The sequence below is a fragment of the Tursiops truncatus genome, chromosome 7, assembly GCF_011762595.2.
Source record: "Tursiops truncatus isolate mTurTru1 chromosome 7, mTurTru1.mat.Y, whole genome shotgun sequence".
Lineage (NCBI taxonomy): Eukaryota > Metazoa > Chordata > Mammalia > Artiodactyla > Delphinidae > Tursiops > Tursiops truncatus.
Window position 1 is genome coordinate 29,468,344 of NC_047040.1, and position 20,932 is coordinate 29,489,275.

The window sequence follows — 20,932 nt, forward strand, 5'->3', positions numbered from 1 at the left end:
CAAAGCTCACTGTCAATTGTCACCAAAGCCCTTGAAACAAAACAACAGGAAACAACCAGTACCATCAGAAAAGGGGAGTATGGTTCTCTCAAAAGTTAAAGGTTATCCACCTGATAAGAAACAGATTCTTAAAAATTTGTACCCATAAAAATCCCCCCAAATTAAACTATAGGCTTAAATCTGTTAAATGAGCTCATATGTATTCTTCAAAAAAAAAAAAAATGAAGAAAGAAATACTGCAACTATCTGCACACTCCAGAAATTTGATCTTTTAAAAGGTTGCCTAATGTTGGGGTTTTTTTTCCTTCCAAAGTGGCAGCTTCTTATTATCTTTTGAAATGTCATTTGGTGACTCAAAAGAAAACAACTGTAATTTAAACAGCAAGAAATGAGGGGGAATAAGTCTGTATGTGGCCTCTGTTTGGAAGTTACTAAGCTGTCTTTCCATGATTTTAATGTAATATGCTTTCTCCAGGGGTGTAAACCCCAGGTCTCTAAATATCATTTATATGTTGGTGGCTCCCACATTTCCATCGTATCCTGACCTGCCCCTGAGGCCAGGGCCAACTCGCCCATCGACTTATCTGTATGATGACCAACTGTCCACTTGAAGGGGACACGTTCAGTTTTCTCTTAGCCTCCTTTCCTCCCCAGCCTTTCCCATATTGGGAAATAGTAGCACTATTCCCCAGGAAAAAGCCTTATTGTCATTCTTGACTCCAATATTAATTTCCTATTACTGCTGTAACAAATTTCTATGATTCTGTGACTTAAGACAATACAAATAATTTTCTTACACTTCTGGAGGTCAAAAGTCCAAAATCAAAGTCTAGAGCCTAAACTGAAGGTGTCAGCAGGGCAGTTTCTCTGGGGGGGCTCTAGGAGAAAATCTGTTTCCTTACCTTTTCCAGCTTCTAGAGGCTGCCTGTATTCCGTGGCTTGTGGATTGTACACAAATATTGAAGAAGTCTATTCTAGCAGACCCAACCTGACTGAAAATCCAGATATAGAAATGTTTACAGACAGGAGAAGCTTCGTAGACCAGGGACTCTGAAAGGCTGAGTATGTAGTAGTAATTCATCAGGAAGCCTAGAAGTGGAAGCCCTCCTTCTGGGTACATCTGTCCAAGAGGCAGAGCTCATAGCCCTCAAGAGGGCCCTGTGCCTTGCGGCTAAATAAAAGGTCACCATTTATACTGATTCTAAGTATGCCTTCTCTGTCGTGCATGCACATGGGGCCATATGGGAAGAGAGGGGTCTAACTAACATCAAGAAGAAGTTAAACACGCGGAGGAGACACTGGCCTGATTAGGCTCTGTTATAATGATGGAAGAAGTAGCCATAGTACATTGCCTGGGCCTGCAAAAGACTGATAGTTATATAGCTAAAGGAAATAATTTGGCTGATCAGGGCACAAAACAGGCAGCCAGACCAAAAATCCCCATCCTAAGGCCCTAGCACTCATTCCACGTGTGGACCTATCCCTGTTTAAACCTCAGTGTTGGGAAATGGATCTAGAGAAAGCAGACGAAGGGGAATTTCACGCTGGCTTGAGACTTAGATGATCACTACCAAACAACCAAAGAAGGCTGGATTTATAATGAACAGGGACTAGTGCTTATACCTGAGCATTTAATGGAAAGAGTTATTACCCATCTACATCAAGGAAACCATTAGGGGCGTGACCTAACCAATCACTGGCTACAGAAGTTTATTTTTGGTCCACAAATGCAAAGGACCAACGAAAGGGTAATACAAAATTGCCTGATCCAGCCAGAAACAATCCAAAAAGCAGTCCGCCCCCAATAATAAAAGGGGTACAAAACTGAGGGACAGAACCAGGAGATGGTTGGCAAATAGACTTGACTGTTATGCCCAAAGCCATGAGAAATTACAGATATTTGCTGGTATTTGTAGACACCTTCACAGGACTCATTAAATTTTGTATTTGTTGTCGGTCTCATATATTTAAAAGGCCTCCCCACACGCATGATGATTGCCTAAGACTTAAGAGTTCAAGGTGGGACTTGTGAATATTTACAATTAAGTGCAAAACACTTTCATTCCTCTTATGAAAATCCATGCTTCTAATCAGCAGGAAGCGCCTAGAGTGATATCACCCTATTTCCTTCAAGATTGAGGAATGTGTAAAGAATTAGGGAGAAATTGAAACAGCACATAAAACACTGACCAGCTTAAAATGGCTTTGCTTCCTTAAAACAGGTTGTTGATTGTTTAAACCTGTAGTTATTTTACAGAGACAGCACTGTGCATGTGCAAGACGGGAACCCACGGCTCCAGGATGACCCCGGAACAAAGAACCTTGAGTTTGCAAAACTCAAAGAATAGAAATGTTGCCACTGGAGTCCTTTACAAAGTGAGAAGTCCTTCAAGAAGGAAAATCGGCTTCCGGATGGACTGATTTGAGACTAGCCAATCAGCTTTTGCCAAGTTCGTCCTTAAATTTTGCCCTGAACCCTGGATGGGAGACACAGATTTGAGTCCTGCTTTCTGTCCCCTTGCTGGTCAACCTCACAATAAAGCTCTTTCTTTCCTCCAAAGCCAGCGCCATAGTACTGGCTTCTGTACACGTCGGGCAGCCGGCTTGGTAACAATCCTTCCTCGCATCTCTCCAACCTCTGTTTCCATCATGACATCTCCTTCTCTGACTCTGACTGCTGTAAGGACCCTGTGATGACACTGCCCACTCAAATATTCCAGGATAAACTCCCCATCTCAAGATCTTTAACTTAATCACATCTACAAAGTCTATTCTGCCATGTGAAATATTGTGATTTATAAGAAATATGTATATTTGGTCAGATGACCAAAATATATTTTCATATATATTTGATCTTTCCACAGTTCCTGGCTCACAGCTCCCTGGGAATTTCCTGGGCAATAAGAGCAATAGGAGAACATTTTGTCATAATATTTGGTCTCTGTCCTTAGTTCCTGAAAGTACTTCAGAGCCATAAAGGTGTCCTGTTATTCATAACAAGCCCTTTTTCACCACAACTAAGTTTTTGTTAATGAGATGACTTTTGGAAAGCACCTAAGGATGGGGGCTGGCTGCTGGGGAACCAACCTTGAAGGGAGAGTTGGAACTTTCAGTTCCACCCTTTGACCTCTGGGGAAGGGAGAGAGGCTGGAGGTTCAATGGCCAATGATTTCATCAAGTCCTATGCAATGAAGCCTCCATAAAAACAACAGGAAAAGGAGGTTCAGAGAGCTTCTGGGTTGGTGAACACACGGAGATTCGGGGAGAGTGGTGTGCTCGGAGAGGGCATAAAGGCTCCACACCCTTTCCCCATACCTTGCCCTCTGTATCTCTTCTGTGTAGCTGTTCCTGAGTTGTATGCTTTTATAATAAACCAGTGATCTAGTAAGCAAAATGTCTCTCTGAGTTCTGTGAGTTGCTCTAAGCAAATTAATAGAACCCAAGGAGGAGGTCATGGGAACCTCTTTTTTTTTTTTTTTTTTTTTTTTTTTTTTTTTTTTTTTTTTTTGCGGTACGTGGGCCTCTCACTGTTGTGGCCTCTCCCGTTGCGGAGCACAGGCTCCGGACACGCAGGGTCAGCGGCCATGGCTCACGGGCCCAGCCACTCCGCGGCATGGGGGATCCTCCCGGACTGGGGCACGAACCCGTGTCCGCTGCATCGGCAGGCGGACTCTCAACCACTGCGCCACCAGGGAAGCCCTGGGAACCTCTTATTTATAGCCAGTCAGTCAGAAGCACAGGTGATAACCTGGGTTTGCAACTGGCATCTGAAGTGGGGGGGAGAGGGGCAGTCCTTTAGGACCGAGCCCTTAGCTTGTGGGATCTGACACTAACTCCAGGTAAATAATGTCAGAACTGAGTTGCTGTCTCAGATACCCTGCAGGTGTCCTGAGAATTGCTTGCTGCTTTGGGAAACCTCCTCCACACATTAGAATCTGGTGATCAGAACCACCTTTTACCACCACGTAAGGTAACATATTCACAGTTTCTGGGATTAGGATGTGGACATCTTTGGGAGGCCATCATTCTGTCTGCCATGATTCCTCACCTTTTCTAACTCACCCATCCCACCACATCATCAACAATCTGGAGGTTCCACCCCTAAAATATACCCCAAATCAACTACTTCCCTGTAATTCCTCTGCTACCATCTTAGTGCAGGGCCACACAGACTCTGCCCTGGACAACTGTGAGCATCTCTTAACTGGTCCCCTTGCTGCCACTCTTGCCCCTCTGCAGTCCATCTATAAAGCTGCCAGAATGATCTTCTTAAAATATAAATCATGTAATGTGATTGCCTTGTTTAAAACTCATCAGTGGTTTCCCACTATAACTGGAACAAAATTCTAATAGATACTTCATCCTCTGGTCCCTTCTCACCTTTAAAATATAATAGAGCCTTTCCGTTTGGCGGCAGCCATCAGGTGAGCCGAGATGGGCGCTTACAAGTACATCCAGGAGCTATGGAGGAAGAAGCAGTCGGACGTGATGCGCTTTCTGCTCAGGGTGCGCTGCTGGCAGTACCGCCAGCTCTCGGCGCTGCACCGGGCCCTGCGCCCCACCCGGCCCGACAAGGTGCGCAGGCTGGGCTACAAGGCCAAGCAAGGTTATGTGATATATCGCGTTCGCGTGCGCCGCGGAAGCCGCAAACGCCCGGTCCCGAAGGGCGCCACCTACGGCAAGCCCATCCACCATGGCGTCAACCAGCTCAAGTTTGCCCGGAGCCTTCAGTCTGTTGACGAGGAGCGAGCGGGACGCCACTGTGGGGCCCTGAGGGTCCTGAATTCTTACTGGGTGGGTGAAGATTCTACGTACAAACTTTTTGAGGTTATCCTCATTGATCCCTTCCATAAAGCTATCAGAAGAAACCCTGACACCCAGTGGACCACCAAACCAGTCCACAAGCACAGGGAGATGCGGGGGCTGACGTCTGCAGGCAGGAAGGGCCGCGGCCTCGGCAAGGGCCACAAGTTCCACCACACGATCGGTGGTTCTCGCCGCGCAGCCCGGAGAAGGCGCCATACTCTCCAGCTCCACCGCTACCGCTCATATAAGCAATGTTTGTAAAATTCTTACCTAATAAACAGTTTAGGACATCCACGTCTGCTTAAAAGTGTTTTTTAATCTGTCTGTTAAAACTAGTTGTCTGCAGATTGCTTCATTGAATGCATTGTCAAATTCTGAAAGGTAAAGTGCAATAATGTTTGAAGATTTTAAGCGATGGTGTGTCTTGTTTCTAATAAGGGAAAAATGCCTTTGTTTTTTGCTTTATTAGGCAGTTGATATGTCCGTGTTTAAAATGCTGTCTGGTAACAATAGATGTAAAATTCTGTAAAAGAGGAGTGCAGAAACTAGCCATGTAGATTTGTTGGTGCATGTGATGAAACCTACAGCTTTATTGGGGTGAGGCAATGCTCTGCTGGTTTACTCTAAAGTGGCTGTTTTATGGAGTTTGGCAAGGACAAACTTTAAATTGGGTTTTCCTTGGAAATGTAAAGGATGTCGTGATCCTTTATCATGATCATAATGCCGAAAAATAAAGTTGACTAGGGCCCACGTTTTTAGACTTAATGTGCTATTCCATATATGTAACTGCTGCTGCCGAAAGGCGGAAAGTAAAGGAATGCCACCATTTTTTAAGAGAATTGAATAAACCTGTTGCAAGATGTTTCTCTTACAAATTGAAACAAATCCTGGTTAACCTAAATTAAATTGCCTTGGCCTCGATGGTACCACTGAAGTTCCCATAAAAGGTGGGAGCTCCTGGTTCAGTCCCGTGACTGACCTGTAGAATACTTAACTTCATGCAAAATAGTCATGGTATTTACACTAGTGTATACTGAAACTGATGGAAATTGAACATTGGGTATATGAGGAGGGAGTTTTTAACCCTAAGGTTTGTAAGCTAGTGATGCTAGGATTGGGAAATTGGTGTTCATAAGGTCCCTTTCAAGTGTGGGAGGATAGAAGGGGCTTGGATCAAATTTTTAAATGTTTTATTTTTAGTATTAGTTTGTGACCCATTATGAAATGTAAGCCACCTCGGGGAAAATTGGGTTGGTTTTATTTAAACGTAACATTGCTAAGTCTAATCAGTGTTATCTTGGGTCAAGCCACTTTATCCATTCCCATAAGGCTACTAAGAAGAGTCGTGTAGTTGGTGTCAATACCAGTTCAGTTGGTTTCCGAAAAAAAAAAATAATAATAATAATAATAGAGAAGAAATAATGCAATTTTTTCCTTCACAAAATTTCTCTCCATCCCTCACTTCCATGGCCTTATATGCTGACAGCAGCTCTTAGCAGCTCATCAAAGGGAGGTACATGTGTTTGAGCTGTCCTTCTGGGTCTCCCCAGACGTAGAAGACAGCAAATTACCATATAATTCTAGACCTATGCCCTCCCTCTCCAAGTCTGTTTTAACTGTACATTCCTGCTAAAACTACCAGAAAAGTTAAAATATATAAGAAATGAAAATCAAGAGATAGAGGGAAGAAAGGAAGGAACACAACACAGTATAATATATTCTTCACATTTCGTAACAGGCAGACAAAAGATGTCTTAGATTGATGGATCTAAAAATAGTGCAGATAGATTATTTAACATTAAGAGAGCTAAAAATAAAAGCTTTTTTATTCCTTCGGGGAATGATGAGAGAAAGACTTACACTTTTCATTTTATTTTTTATGAACTCTGAATTCTTTGACCATGTAAATAAATATAGTAAAGCAGCTACTAATTTTGCACAAATATTTACACTAATTTTACCCATGAGGCTGTGCATGTTTATATATGCACATTGGTCATCAGTTTTTCACCTACTGTAACATTTCTTCCCTCTGAGTCCCAACACTGTTCTTTGGAATTCCCCCACTGGAAACCGTCCCACCAAGGACTTCTTGCTAATAAATCAAAGGGCACTATGACCCCACTAGCAACCTCTCTGTGGAAAATTGTTCCCTAGGCCCTCTTCTGCCTCTATTTCCCAAAAGCTCTTTCCTCCCTGAATCACCTCACACCAACTACTTCTGGAGCCAGCTATTCTTCTCACACTTTCAAATAATGAGTCTACACTTTATAATTCCTAGTCTTTTTCCAACATGCCAGAATCTCAGGAAGCTGCTACTCCAAAAATGCAGGCATTGCTTGGAATAATAAACAATCCCTAATTCAACCACCAGTATTTCATTGCCTCTTATGAACGCCCAGTCACCTCTCATTGGAGGATATTTCGCAGAATTTTAGGATCAATAAAGGGTTGGAGAGAACAAACTCACCCACATCAAAATAGCCTGAGATATAAAAATGCAAACCACTGGACCCCATACAGACCTACTAACTCAAAATGTTTTCAACAACCTCCCCAGGTAGTTCCCATGCACACAAAAGTTTGAGATACCCCAAATCAACCCAATCTAATTATTTCTGAAATGAAGAAAGTTAAATCCAGAGAGTAAATGACTTGTGCAAAATTGCCCACTTAATATGCAACCAATTCATTATTCTAGTCATACATATTCTGGTACCCTTTTAAAGGAACCTGTGAGATAAAACATGCACTAGAAAGAAACTACCTCAACATAATAAAAGCCACATAAGAAAAACCCACAGCTAACATCATACTCAATTAAGAAAAACTGAAAGCTTTTCCTCTAAGACCAGGAACAAGACAAACATGCCCACTTTTGCCACTTCTACTCAACATAGTACTGGAAGTCCTAGCCGGAACAATTAGGCAAGAAAAAGAAATAAAAGGCATGAAAACTGGGGGGTGGGGGGAGGAAAGACATAAAATTATCACGGTTTATAGATGACAGGATCTTATATAAAGAAACCCTAAAGATTCCACTAAAAAAAAATCCTATTAGAGCTAATAAATGAATTCAGCAAAGTTGAAGGATATAAAAAGCAACACAGAAAACTTAGTTTCATTTTTATACACTAACAATGCAAAATTGTAAAAGGAAATAAAGACAGCAATTCTATTTACAATAGCATCAAAAAGAAAAAGTACTTAGGAATAAACTTAACCAAGAAGGTGAAAGACTTGAACTCTGAAACTCTAAAACATTGATAAAAGAAATTAAATAAAACACAAATAAACGGAAAGACACCCCATATTCATGGACTGGAAGATGTCAGTACTACCCAAAGCAATCTACAGATTCAGTGCAATCCCTGAATTAAAATCCCAATGATATTTTTGCATGAATTGAAAAATCCATCCTAAAATTCATATGGAATCTCAAGGGACCCTGAATAGTCAAAACAATCTTGGAAAAGAACAAAGGTGGAGGTCTCACACTTCCTGATTTCAAATTTTACTACCAAGATACAGTAATCAAAACAGTATGATAGTGATATAAAGATAGACATAAAGACCAATGGACTAAAGAGCCCAGAAATAAACCCTCACATATATGGTCAAATGATTTTCAGTGAGGGTGCCAAGACCATTCAACAGGAAAAGGACAGTCTTTTCAACAAATGGTGATGGAAGAAAAACTGGATATCCACATGAAAAAAAAAATGAAGCTGGACCCTTACATCATATACAAAAATTAATTAAAAGTGAATCAAGCGCTTAAACATAAGCCTTAAAACTATAGAACTCTTAGAAGAAAATATAGGGGGAAAGCTTAATGACACTGGGTTTTGCAATGATTTCTTGGCTATGACACCAAAAGCACAGGCAACAGAAGAAAAAAATAGATAAGTTGAACTTCATCAAAATTCAGAACTGGGCTTCCCTGGTGGCGCAGTGGTTGAGAGTCTGCCTGCCGATGCAGGGGACATGAGTTCGTGCCCTGGTCCGGGAAGATCCCACATGCCGCGGAGCGGCTGGGCCCGTGAGCCATGGCCGCTGAGCCTGCGCGTCCGGAGCCTGTGGCCCGCAACGGGAGAGGCCACAACAGTGAGAGGCCCGCATATCGCAAAAACAAAAAAAAAATTCAGAACTAAATTTTAAAAGTAAAATATCAACTCACAGAATAAGAGAAAAACATATCTGATAGAGACTGATATTCAGAATATACAAAGAACTCCTAAAACTCAACTAGAAAATAAACAACCTGATTTTCAAATGGGGAAAGAATTGAATGGACATGTCTCCAAGAAAGATATACGAATGGCCATAAAGCAAATGAAAAGGAGTTCAATGTCACTAACCATCAGAAAAATGCAAATCAAAACCATAATAAGATACTATTTCACATCCACTAGGATGGCTGTTATTAAAAAAAAAAAAAGTGTTGATATGAATGTGGAGAAATTGGAACTCTTTGCATTGCTGGTGGGAATGTAAAATAATGCAGCTACTATGGAAAATGTTATGGTCACTCCTCAAAATATTAAGAATAGAATTACCATATAATCCAGCAATTCCACTTCTGGGTATATACCCAAAAGAACTGAATGCAGAGACTCAAACAGCTTTTATATATCCATGTTCATAGCAGCATTATTCATAATAGCCAAAGGTGGAACAGCCCAAGTATCCGTCAACAAATGAATGGGTAAACAAAATGTGGCATGTACATAAAATGGAATATTATTCAGCCTTAAAAAGGAAAGAAATTTTGATACATGCTACAACATGGATGAATCCTGAAGCCATTATGCTAAGTGAAATAAGCCAGTTAAGAAAAGACAAATACTTTCTGATTCTAGTTATATTAGGTATCTAAGATAGTCAAATTCACAGAGACAACAAATAAAATGTTGGTTGCCAGAAGCCAGGGAGAGGGAGGAATGGGGAATAAATATTTAATAGGTACAGTTTCAGTTGGAGAAGATGAAAAGCATTCTGGAGATGGACGGTGGTGATAGCTGCACAGTAATGTGAATATACTTAATACCCAGAAATGTACACTTAAATGGTTGAAATGGTAAATTTTATGTTATATCTATTTTACCATAATAAAAAGAATTACCATGCAAAAACTGAACTACTCATCTTTCTCTTAAACATTATTTAAAACAAATAAGATTTGTTTTATTCATCTAACAAATAGCAAATCTCAGCTTCCAGCAAAACATCTCCAAATACTCCTTTTGAGCAATTTTCTTCTCAGAGCTTCAGCTTATATCCACCTTTCTGTGATCATCCACTCCCCGTGAAATCCAATGGTTACAGTACGATGTTTTCTTTAGCTCTGATATTAAGAGCTCCCTCTGAAAATTCTGTGAAGACTCCTGTCCACACTATGAAGCTTGTCTTCTTTGGCCTCAAGCAATCTCCCCAGCTAGCAAAGAAAGCACTGCTCTTCATGCGAGTAAAAACTGTGGCACCGCTGCAACAGCTGTAACTCTTCTCTTATTCAGCCCACTGTCTGCTGACCTCAGAAGCATCATCTATCTTTTCTCAAATAAATAATAAAGTATAATCTTTTGACAAGCTATTGACACATCAAAAGCATTTTTGCACAGTACAAGGTAATCCTGAACTTGTCACAAGGTCAACAAATATGTTTGGGTGTTATTCTTGTTTTGTGTTTTATTGTTACAATAAAAAAATACTCCATTTTAATTGTATGGTCTATGGTTTGAAAATAGGAAAAATCAAAAAATTTTAATTAAAATGTGAATGGGACAAAGTAGGTAAACCTATTTTTTATAATATTTTTAAGCCATGAGTGAAAGTGATGTTTAAATCTTATTAGTTTTCCTAAGTTGTGTGTTTAAACACACAAACATAAAGAGCACTTCCTGCTATCAAGTTAACAACTAGCAGTAGTTTAGTTTTCGTCAGTGACTACATTATGATTAGGAGACAAAAAAAGGTCACTCTGGGGCTTCCCTGGTGGCGCAGTGGTTGAGAGTCCGCCTGCCGATGCAGGGGACACGGGTTCTTGCCCCGGTCTGGGAGGATCCCACATGCCGCGGAGCGGCTGCGCCCGTGAGCCGTCACCGCTGAGCCTGTGCGTCCGGAGACTGTGCTCCGCGACAGGAGAGGCCACAACAGAGAGAGGCCCGCGTACCGCAAAAAAAAAAAAAAGTCACTCTGACTGAGATGGGAAGGAAGCTCTTGCAGGTTATTGAGCTGAAGAGTGGCATGATCACAGTATTTAAAAGAATCACTTTGCCTGAAATGTGTAAAACAAACTAGAGCCAGACTGACAGGAATAGGACAAAAGCAGGGATAAGAGGTAGGAAGATATTTTAATAATACAAGCGAGAGGTAATGGTAGATTAGACCAGGTTGGCAGCAATGGAGACCGTGAGAAATGGTCAGATTCTGAACAGCTCTGAAGGGAGAACCAACAAGATTTCATGGCTTGGGGTAATGCTTAAAAGAAATAGAAGGGTTGAGTCTCTTGAGCTTAGCTGGAAGAAGGATCTTCGATTTACTCAAATGGGAAGAATGTGGAAGGAGCAGGTTGGGGTAGGAGATATTAGAATCAAAAGTTCTGTTTTGGGGCTTCCCTGGTGGCGCAGTGGTTGAGAGTCCGCCTGCCGATGCAGGGGACACGGGTTCTTGCCCCGGTCCGGGAAGATCCCACATGCCGCAGAGCGGCTGCGCCCGTGAGCCATCACCGCTGAGCCTGCGCGTCCAGAGCCTGTGCTCCGCAACGGGAGAGGCCACAGCAGTGGGAGGCCCGTTTACCGCAAAAAAAAAAAAAAAAAAGTTCTGTTTTGGATGTATTAAGTGTGAGTTGCCTATTAGATATCCAAGTGGAGATACAAGATAAATAGCTGGATATGTAGTCTGGGTATCAAGGGAGAGATTATGCTCTCTGTGAAAGAACCAAGATTTTTAAATGTTACACAACAAAGAAGTTTTTCACACAAATTAATCAAATAAGTTCCCAAACTTTTAACACATTAGGGTGTTAAAAACATGTCAGGGGAAAGCCAGAAATTCTAGAAAACTAAAATGGAAAAACAATGTAAGATCTGATAAACAGACAGGATAGTTTATAAATATACTATTCAGGTAATAATCCTAAAGTGCATCACCAGATCTTAAAAGGATTAATGTCCCAAATAAAAGAATAAAAAAAATACAGATATATTTCTTTAGAAAGGGAAACAAAAATAGTTAATTATTTCCAAAAAAATGTTTCATGCACTGTTGCAAAGCCAAAAAATAACAAGACAGCATCATCCCAATGTCCCACTGGTTCTGAAGGGAACAAGTGATTGCTTTTATGCTGCCCAGGAGTGATAAATGCCTCTAACTATGGTCTGAACATTCTACAGAGATGAAAGTCCACTACATTGTACAGGACAGACCATAGTAATTAACAAGAGTTCACTAACTATTTTTAGCCATGATTTATAAGAGAAGGGGAGTCAGTGTATGAACTCCTCTTGGTTAAGGCAGTTAAGAGGCAAAGCCCAAAATTTCACTTAAATGGTTAAAGTGGTAAATTTTATGTTATTTCTATTTTACCACAATAAAAAGAATTAAAAAAAACTTGTTTTATTGCTGTGAGGACCATGTGAGATTATAGATATGAAAATGCCTCAACAAAACTGTTTAGGTTCACTGCAAAGTGAATATTGTATTTGTTACTACCAGTGTATTGTTGAGTGAGTATGGGTTGGTTTAATGCATTCTATCTTCTTAGCTGAAAAAGCAAAGGGCAAGGAGGCACATGCAGGATCGAAGACTCCTCTAAGTGTTGATTGATTTATATCATTAGTGGAGGCCATCTGCAACACAACTATTAACTATTATGGTATATGGTATTCACAAGCCTGTTTGCAATTAAAAGACAGCACAAAGCACCCAATTAAGTGATCCAGACTACAACTTGATATAGCAAATTTTTGAACATCCACAATAAGGGGAAGGAAGCACTGGAACAGATATTAGAATTCAGTAGATACTCAAAAATGAATGGCTCTGAAATGTTTTGTATGATATGCCTCTATAGGTGTGCTTAGATTTGATTTCTAAAATTAATCTTTAGCCCCACTGAGGGCAGAAGGAGGTGGTCCAAGGGCATGTGATTATCTTGTTCCCCCTCCCACCTAGGATTTAAAATGTGCTAGAATGACTGCCTCATGTGGACACTGCCATGCAAATAAGAAAGAGATGAATGTCCCCAACTATATAATAATAGATCAAAGCTAAAGGGCAGTACAGTCACTGGTTATAGGCTCCCAGTTACACTTCTCTATTCATTGGTTTGTTTGAACTTAACTCTCTGTAATTAGTGTCTATCAGTAGAGGAGACTTATTTGAATTTCTATCCATTCCATGTCTAAATAGAAAGCTTTGAGAACATTTAGCATTAAGGTAGTTCTTGTTGACAAATAAACAGCTTTTACAACAGACTTGAACATAGATTTTGAATTCACTAATTTGTAATGTTCCAGATGAGGAAAAGTAGCCTCTGTCTACTCTTTAACCAGAGGAGACAACAATATAACAAAACCTTATTTGGAGCATGGAGCTAATTCACAGGTCTGGCTCTGTCCAGACTGGGTACCCAGTGATGGAGGATGCACCACTCACATACTCTGTGAAATGCAAAAACTGTATCTTGATTTGCTGTGAATGAACGTAATTGTTTTCAACTTCTCATTATTCTAACTAAAATAACTGGATCTACCCTTTTATAATAGAATTCCTAGCATTGGATTTGATTAAAATTGTACTGAATTTATATAAATTCTAAACACAAAAACTCCTTTGTAAAATTGCAAAATTCAGATGCTAGGTGGATTGTGAAAGAATGAATTATGTGAATGAATGAGTCTTTCATAAGACCATGGACCATGGTCTTAAGACCATCATTTGTGAATTTAATACTTTGTGTGAATAAAGCTTTATGATTACATACATATTTGAGAGGAATAAAATATTTTCATTCAGAAAACTTATTCTCTAGGAGAATTAATTACTCAGATCCTAAAGATGGAGAGGAAGGACCTTCTGAAGCAGGAATTTAACCATATTTGAACCTAAAACAAAAGCCTGAGAACACATTACTGACAGTTTGGGTTACTGCTACTGATCACAAGCGTTTTCCATAACTAGCCCCAGAATTTGGACAGATATCAATGGAGCTGTCCAGATAAAACTACCTCCTGCCATGCACTGACCTGGGTAAACAGGCCTGGAAAAATGCTGAAAGGAGAATGGACCAGCAAATGGGTAGTAATCAGAAGGGGGGCAGGGGCAACAGCTCTCCTCCAGAGCATTTCACTTTCTCCCCTTTACTCCACAAGGAAAATTCATCTGCTGAAATCATGCTTGTTGCATGTGGATAAAAGGAGTCACGTGATGCACTAAGTGTTCCAGGAAGATTAATCTGTCAGCAGTGGGACTGATGGATTGACAGAGAAAGAGAGAGAGAGACAAGAGGCTATGACAAGAACACAATACAGAGGAGGAGGGAAGGATGGATTTGGGAGAAACGTCAGGACTCAATATGTGACTATTTATAGACAGAAGATGAAGGAGAGAAAAGAGTCAACGATGACTCCCAAGGTTCACTCTTAGGTGGCTGGGAAAATAGCACCACCACTGAGAAAAGTGAGCAAGGCGGCCAGGACAGCTCTCTTCCTGCCTGTCTTTACCCTCAGCCTGCATGATGCCACCAACCCTAGCCAAAATCACTGAGCAAATAATGCACTTGTTATTTTTTGACTGGCTATAGAGAGAAGGATAGTGGCCCAATCTGTTAACAAAACCTGAGAATAAGTGAAGACAGAATGACACAAGCAGTTATATAGTCAGCAGGAAGGAGCCAACCCAGGAGTAGAAAGAGCAGAAAATGTTATGTAGGGACACATGCATGCGAAAGCAAGACCTTGGACAGCACGACGTACTGCTGGAAAGCATGGCGGCCATCAGATCAATCCAGCCGGGTGAAATGATCAAAAATAGTCCAGACTTCGTGAGAGAGAAGAATCAAAGACTAGGGTCCAAACTGAAATGCCTACAGGAGCTGGGCGAGTAACAGAAATGAGGACGGGTGGCGTTCGGCAACAAGGAGTGCAGGTGGGGGCCACTGAAACAGCACGCGCCCACCCCATCTAAAGAGGAACCACAGTAGGTAGGTTACTCTCACCCAAGACCGTAGGCCCAATCTTCCAATTCTTCAAGAGCAACCCTCCCACCCACCATTCTCCACCACGTACGCTACCTTATCTTCTTCAAGCGCTCGTCAATACCTGAAATCTCTGTGCTGCTCTTGCTATTGCGGTTATGGCCTGTCTCCTCCCACTAGAAGGTAAGCTCCCTTAGGAGCCACAGAATTGGCACTCAATCAATGCTCAACCAACCATTTGCTCACCTCCGGACGCATCAGGAGGTGAGCCATTTGATACAAAATAAATCCAAACCCTTGATCTCTCCACAGCCTTCCCCTTCACAGCCTTTCCCCTTTGCTGCCTGCCGTACCCAACACACCCTGGTCTCTCTCCAGCCTGGACTTTTGCAAAGGATAAGACCTGGGTTCGAATCCTGACTCTGTCTGCCCCTTACTAGCTGTTTGTCCTTTGTGAAGACACTAACTATAACTCTCAACTGCTACATCTGACAAACACGTATTGGATTTCTAGAGGAATCAAGTGAACTTTTTAAAAATTGACCATGAATGTAACAATGATGTCCAATTCTTTTAAATTTCCCACACTTGGGTTTCCCCTTCTCACACTCACCACACTGTCTCCAGCAGGGCAGAGCCTTTGCCTGCTGACTGTGGGCCCCACTCTACCTCCTCCACCCTCCACCCTCTTTCCACCTCCCGAAAACTTGTCTCCTAATTGCTCTTTAGGGCCAGCTCCATTGTTTCTTCCTCTCTGAGGTTTTTTTTGACTTTCCTGAGTCCCCACAGCCCTTTGTTCCTACAACTAGCAACGCACTGACAGGAACCACACACACACCGCCAGCTGCCTTCTGATGCCCAGCAAGTCACGAGCAAAGGTAGGGACTGAGTGTTACTCTTCCTCGCTCTTCCCAGGGTCTAACACAGTGCCTGCTTCAAAACAGGTATTTGCCAAACATAACTGAACACCTCACAGATGTAAATCTGATTGACTGGAAACTGTATGAGTGGACACCTTGGGCTCCACCATTGAGAATTAACCAGTAGCAATGACAAAATCTCCCACATGGTCAGCTTGTGATTACCCATGTTAATGGTAGGTGACACTGAGAGGGATAATCTAAGAATTGTTAATACAGGTATTCTCATGATTTTAGGTCGCGTAAGTGTGATTTATGCAGTGCGAATAACTTGAGATCAAACTTCTCTCTCCTGCCGCTCTGTCACAGTGCCAAAAATGCTTAACAGTAACTTAAGGCGCTTTTGAATGTCAATTTGATTACAACATGAAATTTCACAGAAAGCACTGCACTCTTTCTAACATAGATAGGAGTGTTCAACCATCAATTCATTCAACAGATATTTACTGACAGCCTACAATATGCCCGGCATTACAAGGAAAACCATTACAAGCCTGAATTCTACGTACTACAATTCTGTAATGACTGCTTAGGAAGACCTAGAAAACTTGGGAAGGCCGCTGAGGCCAATACCAAAGTTCGTATTACCAAATAAACTAATAGTTGCCACACGACCAGTTCTAAGGACCCAGTATTTCTTTCTGCTGATCCACACCGAGAGCAGTGGAGCAGCTGGCTTCTGGATGGCCAAGTAACGTGGAACCAGCTTTGTCCTGAAACAGAGTAGGAAGTAATGATAATCATCGTGATCTAAATTTACTTAAATGTCTCTCTTCTCTCTCTTCAGCCTGGGGCGGTGGGAATAGGTGTGATGAAAAAAACAACTTTTGTTTTTCTGAGTTGCTGCCTAGGCATTTTACAGACTGGAAACCCTGCTCACACCTAGAGTCTGGACATTTAGATAAGGACTGCACTTTGGGATTCCTACCATAAGTCCCTCTTTGCTTTCCCCAGATGCCTTTTAAAATAATCACTTAGAGTTAAGCCTGTGAAAAGTTAGTGACCTCTGACCCAACCACCTTATAAGTGATAGATGCTTGCTACCCTCTCTATCTTCTGCTTACTGGTGACCTGGGACAAAGGACTGTCCTTCCCCCCTCCTCGTTCATTGTCCCCCAACCTTTTCTGGGATCTGTGAATAATAAATCTTGTGACTCTACTTCTTTTGTGTGGGTGTATTGAAACTGTGTCTTCAGTCAAAACGACCCAGTGGTTTTCACGTCCCAAAAGTGGAAGCTTGGATGCTGAGCGAGATACTTGCTGACCCGTGTGGGTGGTTTGTGCCCCCTCATTCAGCAGGTCATAATCTGTATGTTCTTAATTCAATACAGCAGGTCCGACTCCCCAGCACAGTAGGGAAGGTAACAAAAGACTGGGCCATATCTCAAGTCCAAGGAGATGACTTTCATCTTTCCCCAGACCCTGTGCTGTTCATAATGTACCTCTTCCATCCCTTCCCAACTGCAAGAGAAGAGAATCTAAGTAAGTAGGATTCAAGGCAAGTAGTTTTTGACTAAAGGCAAGTTTCAGGAAAAGTTTTGAAGGGGAGCAGAATATACTCTCCCAAAATATGCCTCTTTGGCATAAACATTATTTTCGGCTGCTTATTTTTAAGAAACAGTGGACACAGGAGCAGCTCTGTAAACCAAGCAGAAGTTACTCTTCTGTAAGAGACATTTATATTTGTAAGAAATCTCCATTTGTAAGGGTGTTTCCCTCTCTGTACCAGAAAGAGGAGGATACTCGAAATCTCCAGAAACACATTATCAGCATAAAAGGCAACGATTTAAATCTGTGTAACAACCTTACCCTCATTTACTGTGCTTTTCCTGATAGCCTCCCATCATCTTGTCTTTAGCTGGACAGTTATTTAAGCTGATGGCTGGGCCATCTCAAAGTTACTCAGTTTTCCTGTGTCTCTCCCATGTACACAGGAGGCATACGTGTCATTAAACTTCTAATTTTCTCCTGTTAACCTGTCTTTTATTACAGGGTGTGTCTCAGCCCAGAACCTGGAAGGGTAGAAGAAACATTATTTTTCTTCCTCCACAGGTTCATTAACATTCTCAGGAATAGATCTCATAGGATTATCTACGAATTAATTAATCTAAATTGTTTCTGCCTCTTTTTAAATGTATATTTTATCCAAATATTGAATTAACGGTTGATAAAATGCTTATGTTTAGTAATCATAAAATTCCATTTATGCTTGTAAAAGTTCTACAGGTGAAGAAGATAAGTCTTGCTAACAAAGCAAAACAAAACGTTTCCATTTCAGACCCTATTACTTCTACATGGTGGTAAATTAACCTCCTAGTTAGTAAGAAAAAAATTACAATAAATCATCAGAAAATAAAGCTGTCTATAAAGAAACCTGAATTGGGTTAAGTGCCAAAAATCAAAGGACATAACTGTTTAGATCTGAGATAACCATGTTCCCAGTCTGCTCTGGACCATCTAGGTTTATGGCAATCATCCTGGAATAATTATTAAGCGTGCCTACTTTCACTCTCAAAAAATGTCACAGTTTGGACAATAAGTTATATATAACCCTATCTGGAGATAAAAAGATTCCTAAACAATCTTTGACAAAGAAAACTTTAAGATTTTCAGAAACACTAGTATGACAGCCTGCTTTGCACAGTCTGCTTTTAAACTTACCAATTTTGAAAGAGTTAACAAACATCTTAACTCTCACAACTGTAAAGTAGTAAGCCCTGCTCAACTTTAAATACTTACGAAATAAATATGGAGTTCTGCCCTATAACCTATATCTGGGAATTTCCCTCTCCACCTCTACCCACCAATCTAGGATTCCAGGAGAATGGCACAGTGATTCAGCATTTCTAAGGCATTCATTAAAATGTGCTTGGGCGCAATGAAATCAGGGGAGAAAGAAAGGTACCTAATACACAGATATTAAAATCAAAACTTCTTTTATAAAGGCAAAAATAACGAACTTCCATACTTTTTCTCTTACTGAAACATTTGGAAAGCAGCTGAATTGACAAGTATCTCCCATCACTATGATGAGGCAAGTCATCCAAAGATACAGCAGAAAGCACATGCAACACTTTCTGTCAACTAGTTCAAGAGATGCTTCAAAACAGAAGTGCAAGGGAAATCATAGAAACACAGAGGGAAGTTTCAGGGAACCCATACAGGAAGAACACTGTTTATCCCTGTATAAGAGCGCTTTTTAGAATCTTGCTTATCTCATTTTTGTGTCTCCTGGAGGACAGACCTTGTCTTGTTCATCCTTGTACCCCTTATCTCTTATCTCTGAATCTTCACCATACTACTTTGCACATGAGAAATGTGCAACAAATACTTGTTGAGTCAAACTAATAAGAAAAGAAGAAAAATGCTTTCAAATATAATTTCTACATAAACATTTTTTTTTGAAGATAAAAGAAACCTAACCACTATGGAGGGTGGAAGTGGAGAGGTAAAATCATTCCAACAGCAAGTGTGTGCTCCCTACTAAGAAATCTATTCCTCTACATGAGTGGTGGGTAAAGTTTTAACAATCTTACTATCATAAAAATTCAGATATACTGTAGTCAAACCAAGTCCCACCAAACAAAGCAATCAAATAAGGTTAGACTAGAAGACAGGAGTTAGCCATAGCCACCGACAGCTCAGTTATTAGAGAAGTTTCACTAAAGTTCCCTTCAAGTCCAAACTCGAGAGGGCTTGAGCATTCTTTAAAATAGGCTTTCAGGCCATGTTTTTTCTTCCTCCAGCATCTTATGCAAAGGCACTGGAATTTGAGAACTTGTCACTTAACCATAGAGGATCTTATTAATTAGTAGAAAAACCATAAAATGGTCCTCAATGCCTTTATCAAGAGGAACTTGGATTCTTCTTCCTTAAAGACACTACCCACTCCTCCTATCAACAAGACAAACGGGTAGACAGGATCCAGGAGTCAAGCCGTCAAGTTACATAGGAGCAGATCAGAAAAGGGCCATGAGCAAGGAGATCACTTCATCTCAGCCAAGGCGGGTAGCAGCCTCTTCACAGCACCGTGAAGCAAAGTTAAATTCTCCAATAACATCCGATATGAAGGAAGCATTTTCTCAGAAGCCTGACTTGTAAATATTAAATATTCAGGCCTCTTGAATTTTACATCAGCTGTTTTACAATCCTGGGAAAGGCACCTGAAGGCCTTAAATTTCTAACTCCCCATTTGTAAAACAGGAATAAATACTGTTACCACTTACCCATATTTTAGAAAACTAATAAAAACAATGATGCAAACCATAGATACTTTCCTTAAATTCTAGATGTTTAGACAATGACTGTTCTTCTCAACTCAACAGGTATAATCTGTAAGGCCTCAGAACGAGCTTCCCCCCAAATGTGTCACTTTTGCATGAGGATTATTTTGAACTAAAGGCACAATCAAGACCCTGCAGGTTCAAGAGAAACTACTGCCCCTCCCTTAACTACCCAGCAGAACTTAAATTGAGGATTTTTCCCAGAAAAGAGTTATTACGAGAGATAAATTTTATCTAAGTGGCCCCATCTATATGGCAGGGCAAACATCTAATTACCAAACACCTGCTCTTTTTATTGTCCTATGAATGACCCTCCTGTCCGTGGAAGCCCGAGGCCCCTATGCCATTCCTTAGCTCAGGATGGCACATACGCCTCATTTTACCTTTCTGTCTCTGAACGTCTCAGGTATGTGGGGCCTCTGGCCCTCACATGCATACATACGAGATTAAATTTGATTTTCTCCTGTTAATCCGTCTCGTGTCAATTTAATCCTTGGACCAGCCAGAACCTAAAAGGGTAGAGGAAAGTTTTCTTCCTATCCTACAAGTCCAAAGTAAAATATTTAACAAACGGACTCTATTTTCTGCTCCTAATAAAGAAAAGAGGCACTGATAACCCATTGTGGACATCTGCTTGGGGTCCAAAATTTTATTAACTCAAATAATGACTAGTAAGCAGGAAAAAAAAGATCCCTTGAACTCTTTGGATATTAAGCACCTTCATC

At 40.9% G+C, this 20,932-nt stretch overlaps 2 protein-coding genes across 2 annotated transcripts in view; one reads left to right on the forward strand and one right to left on the reverse strand.

Moving 5' to 3' along the window:
• Positions 1–20,932, reverse strand: part of ADAM23 (ADAM metallopeptidase domain 23) — a 150,405-nt gene that overhangs the window by 126,943 nt on the left and 2,530 nt on the right. The gene's annotated exons all lie outside the window — the stretch shown is intronic.
• Positions 4,401–5,182, forward strand: LOC109550551 (large ribosomal subunit protein eL15-like). Its single transcript, XM_073806978.1, has one exon. The coding sequence runs from the start codon at positions 4,435–4,437 to the stop codon at positions 5,065–5,067; it is 633 nt and encodes a 210-aa protein (XP_073663079.1). The 5' UTR covers positions 4,401–4,434; the 3' UTR covers positions 5,068–5,182.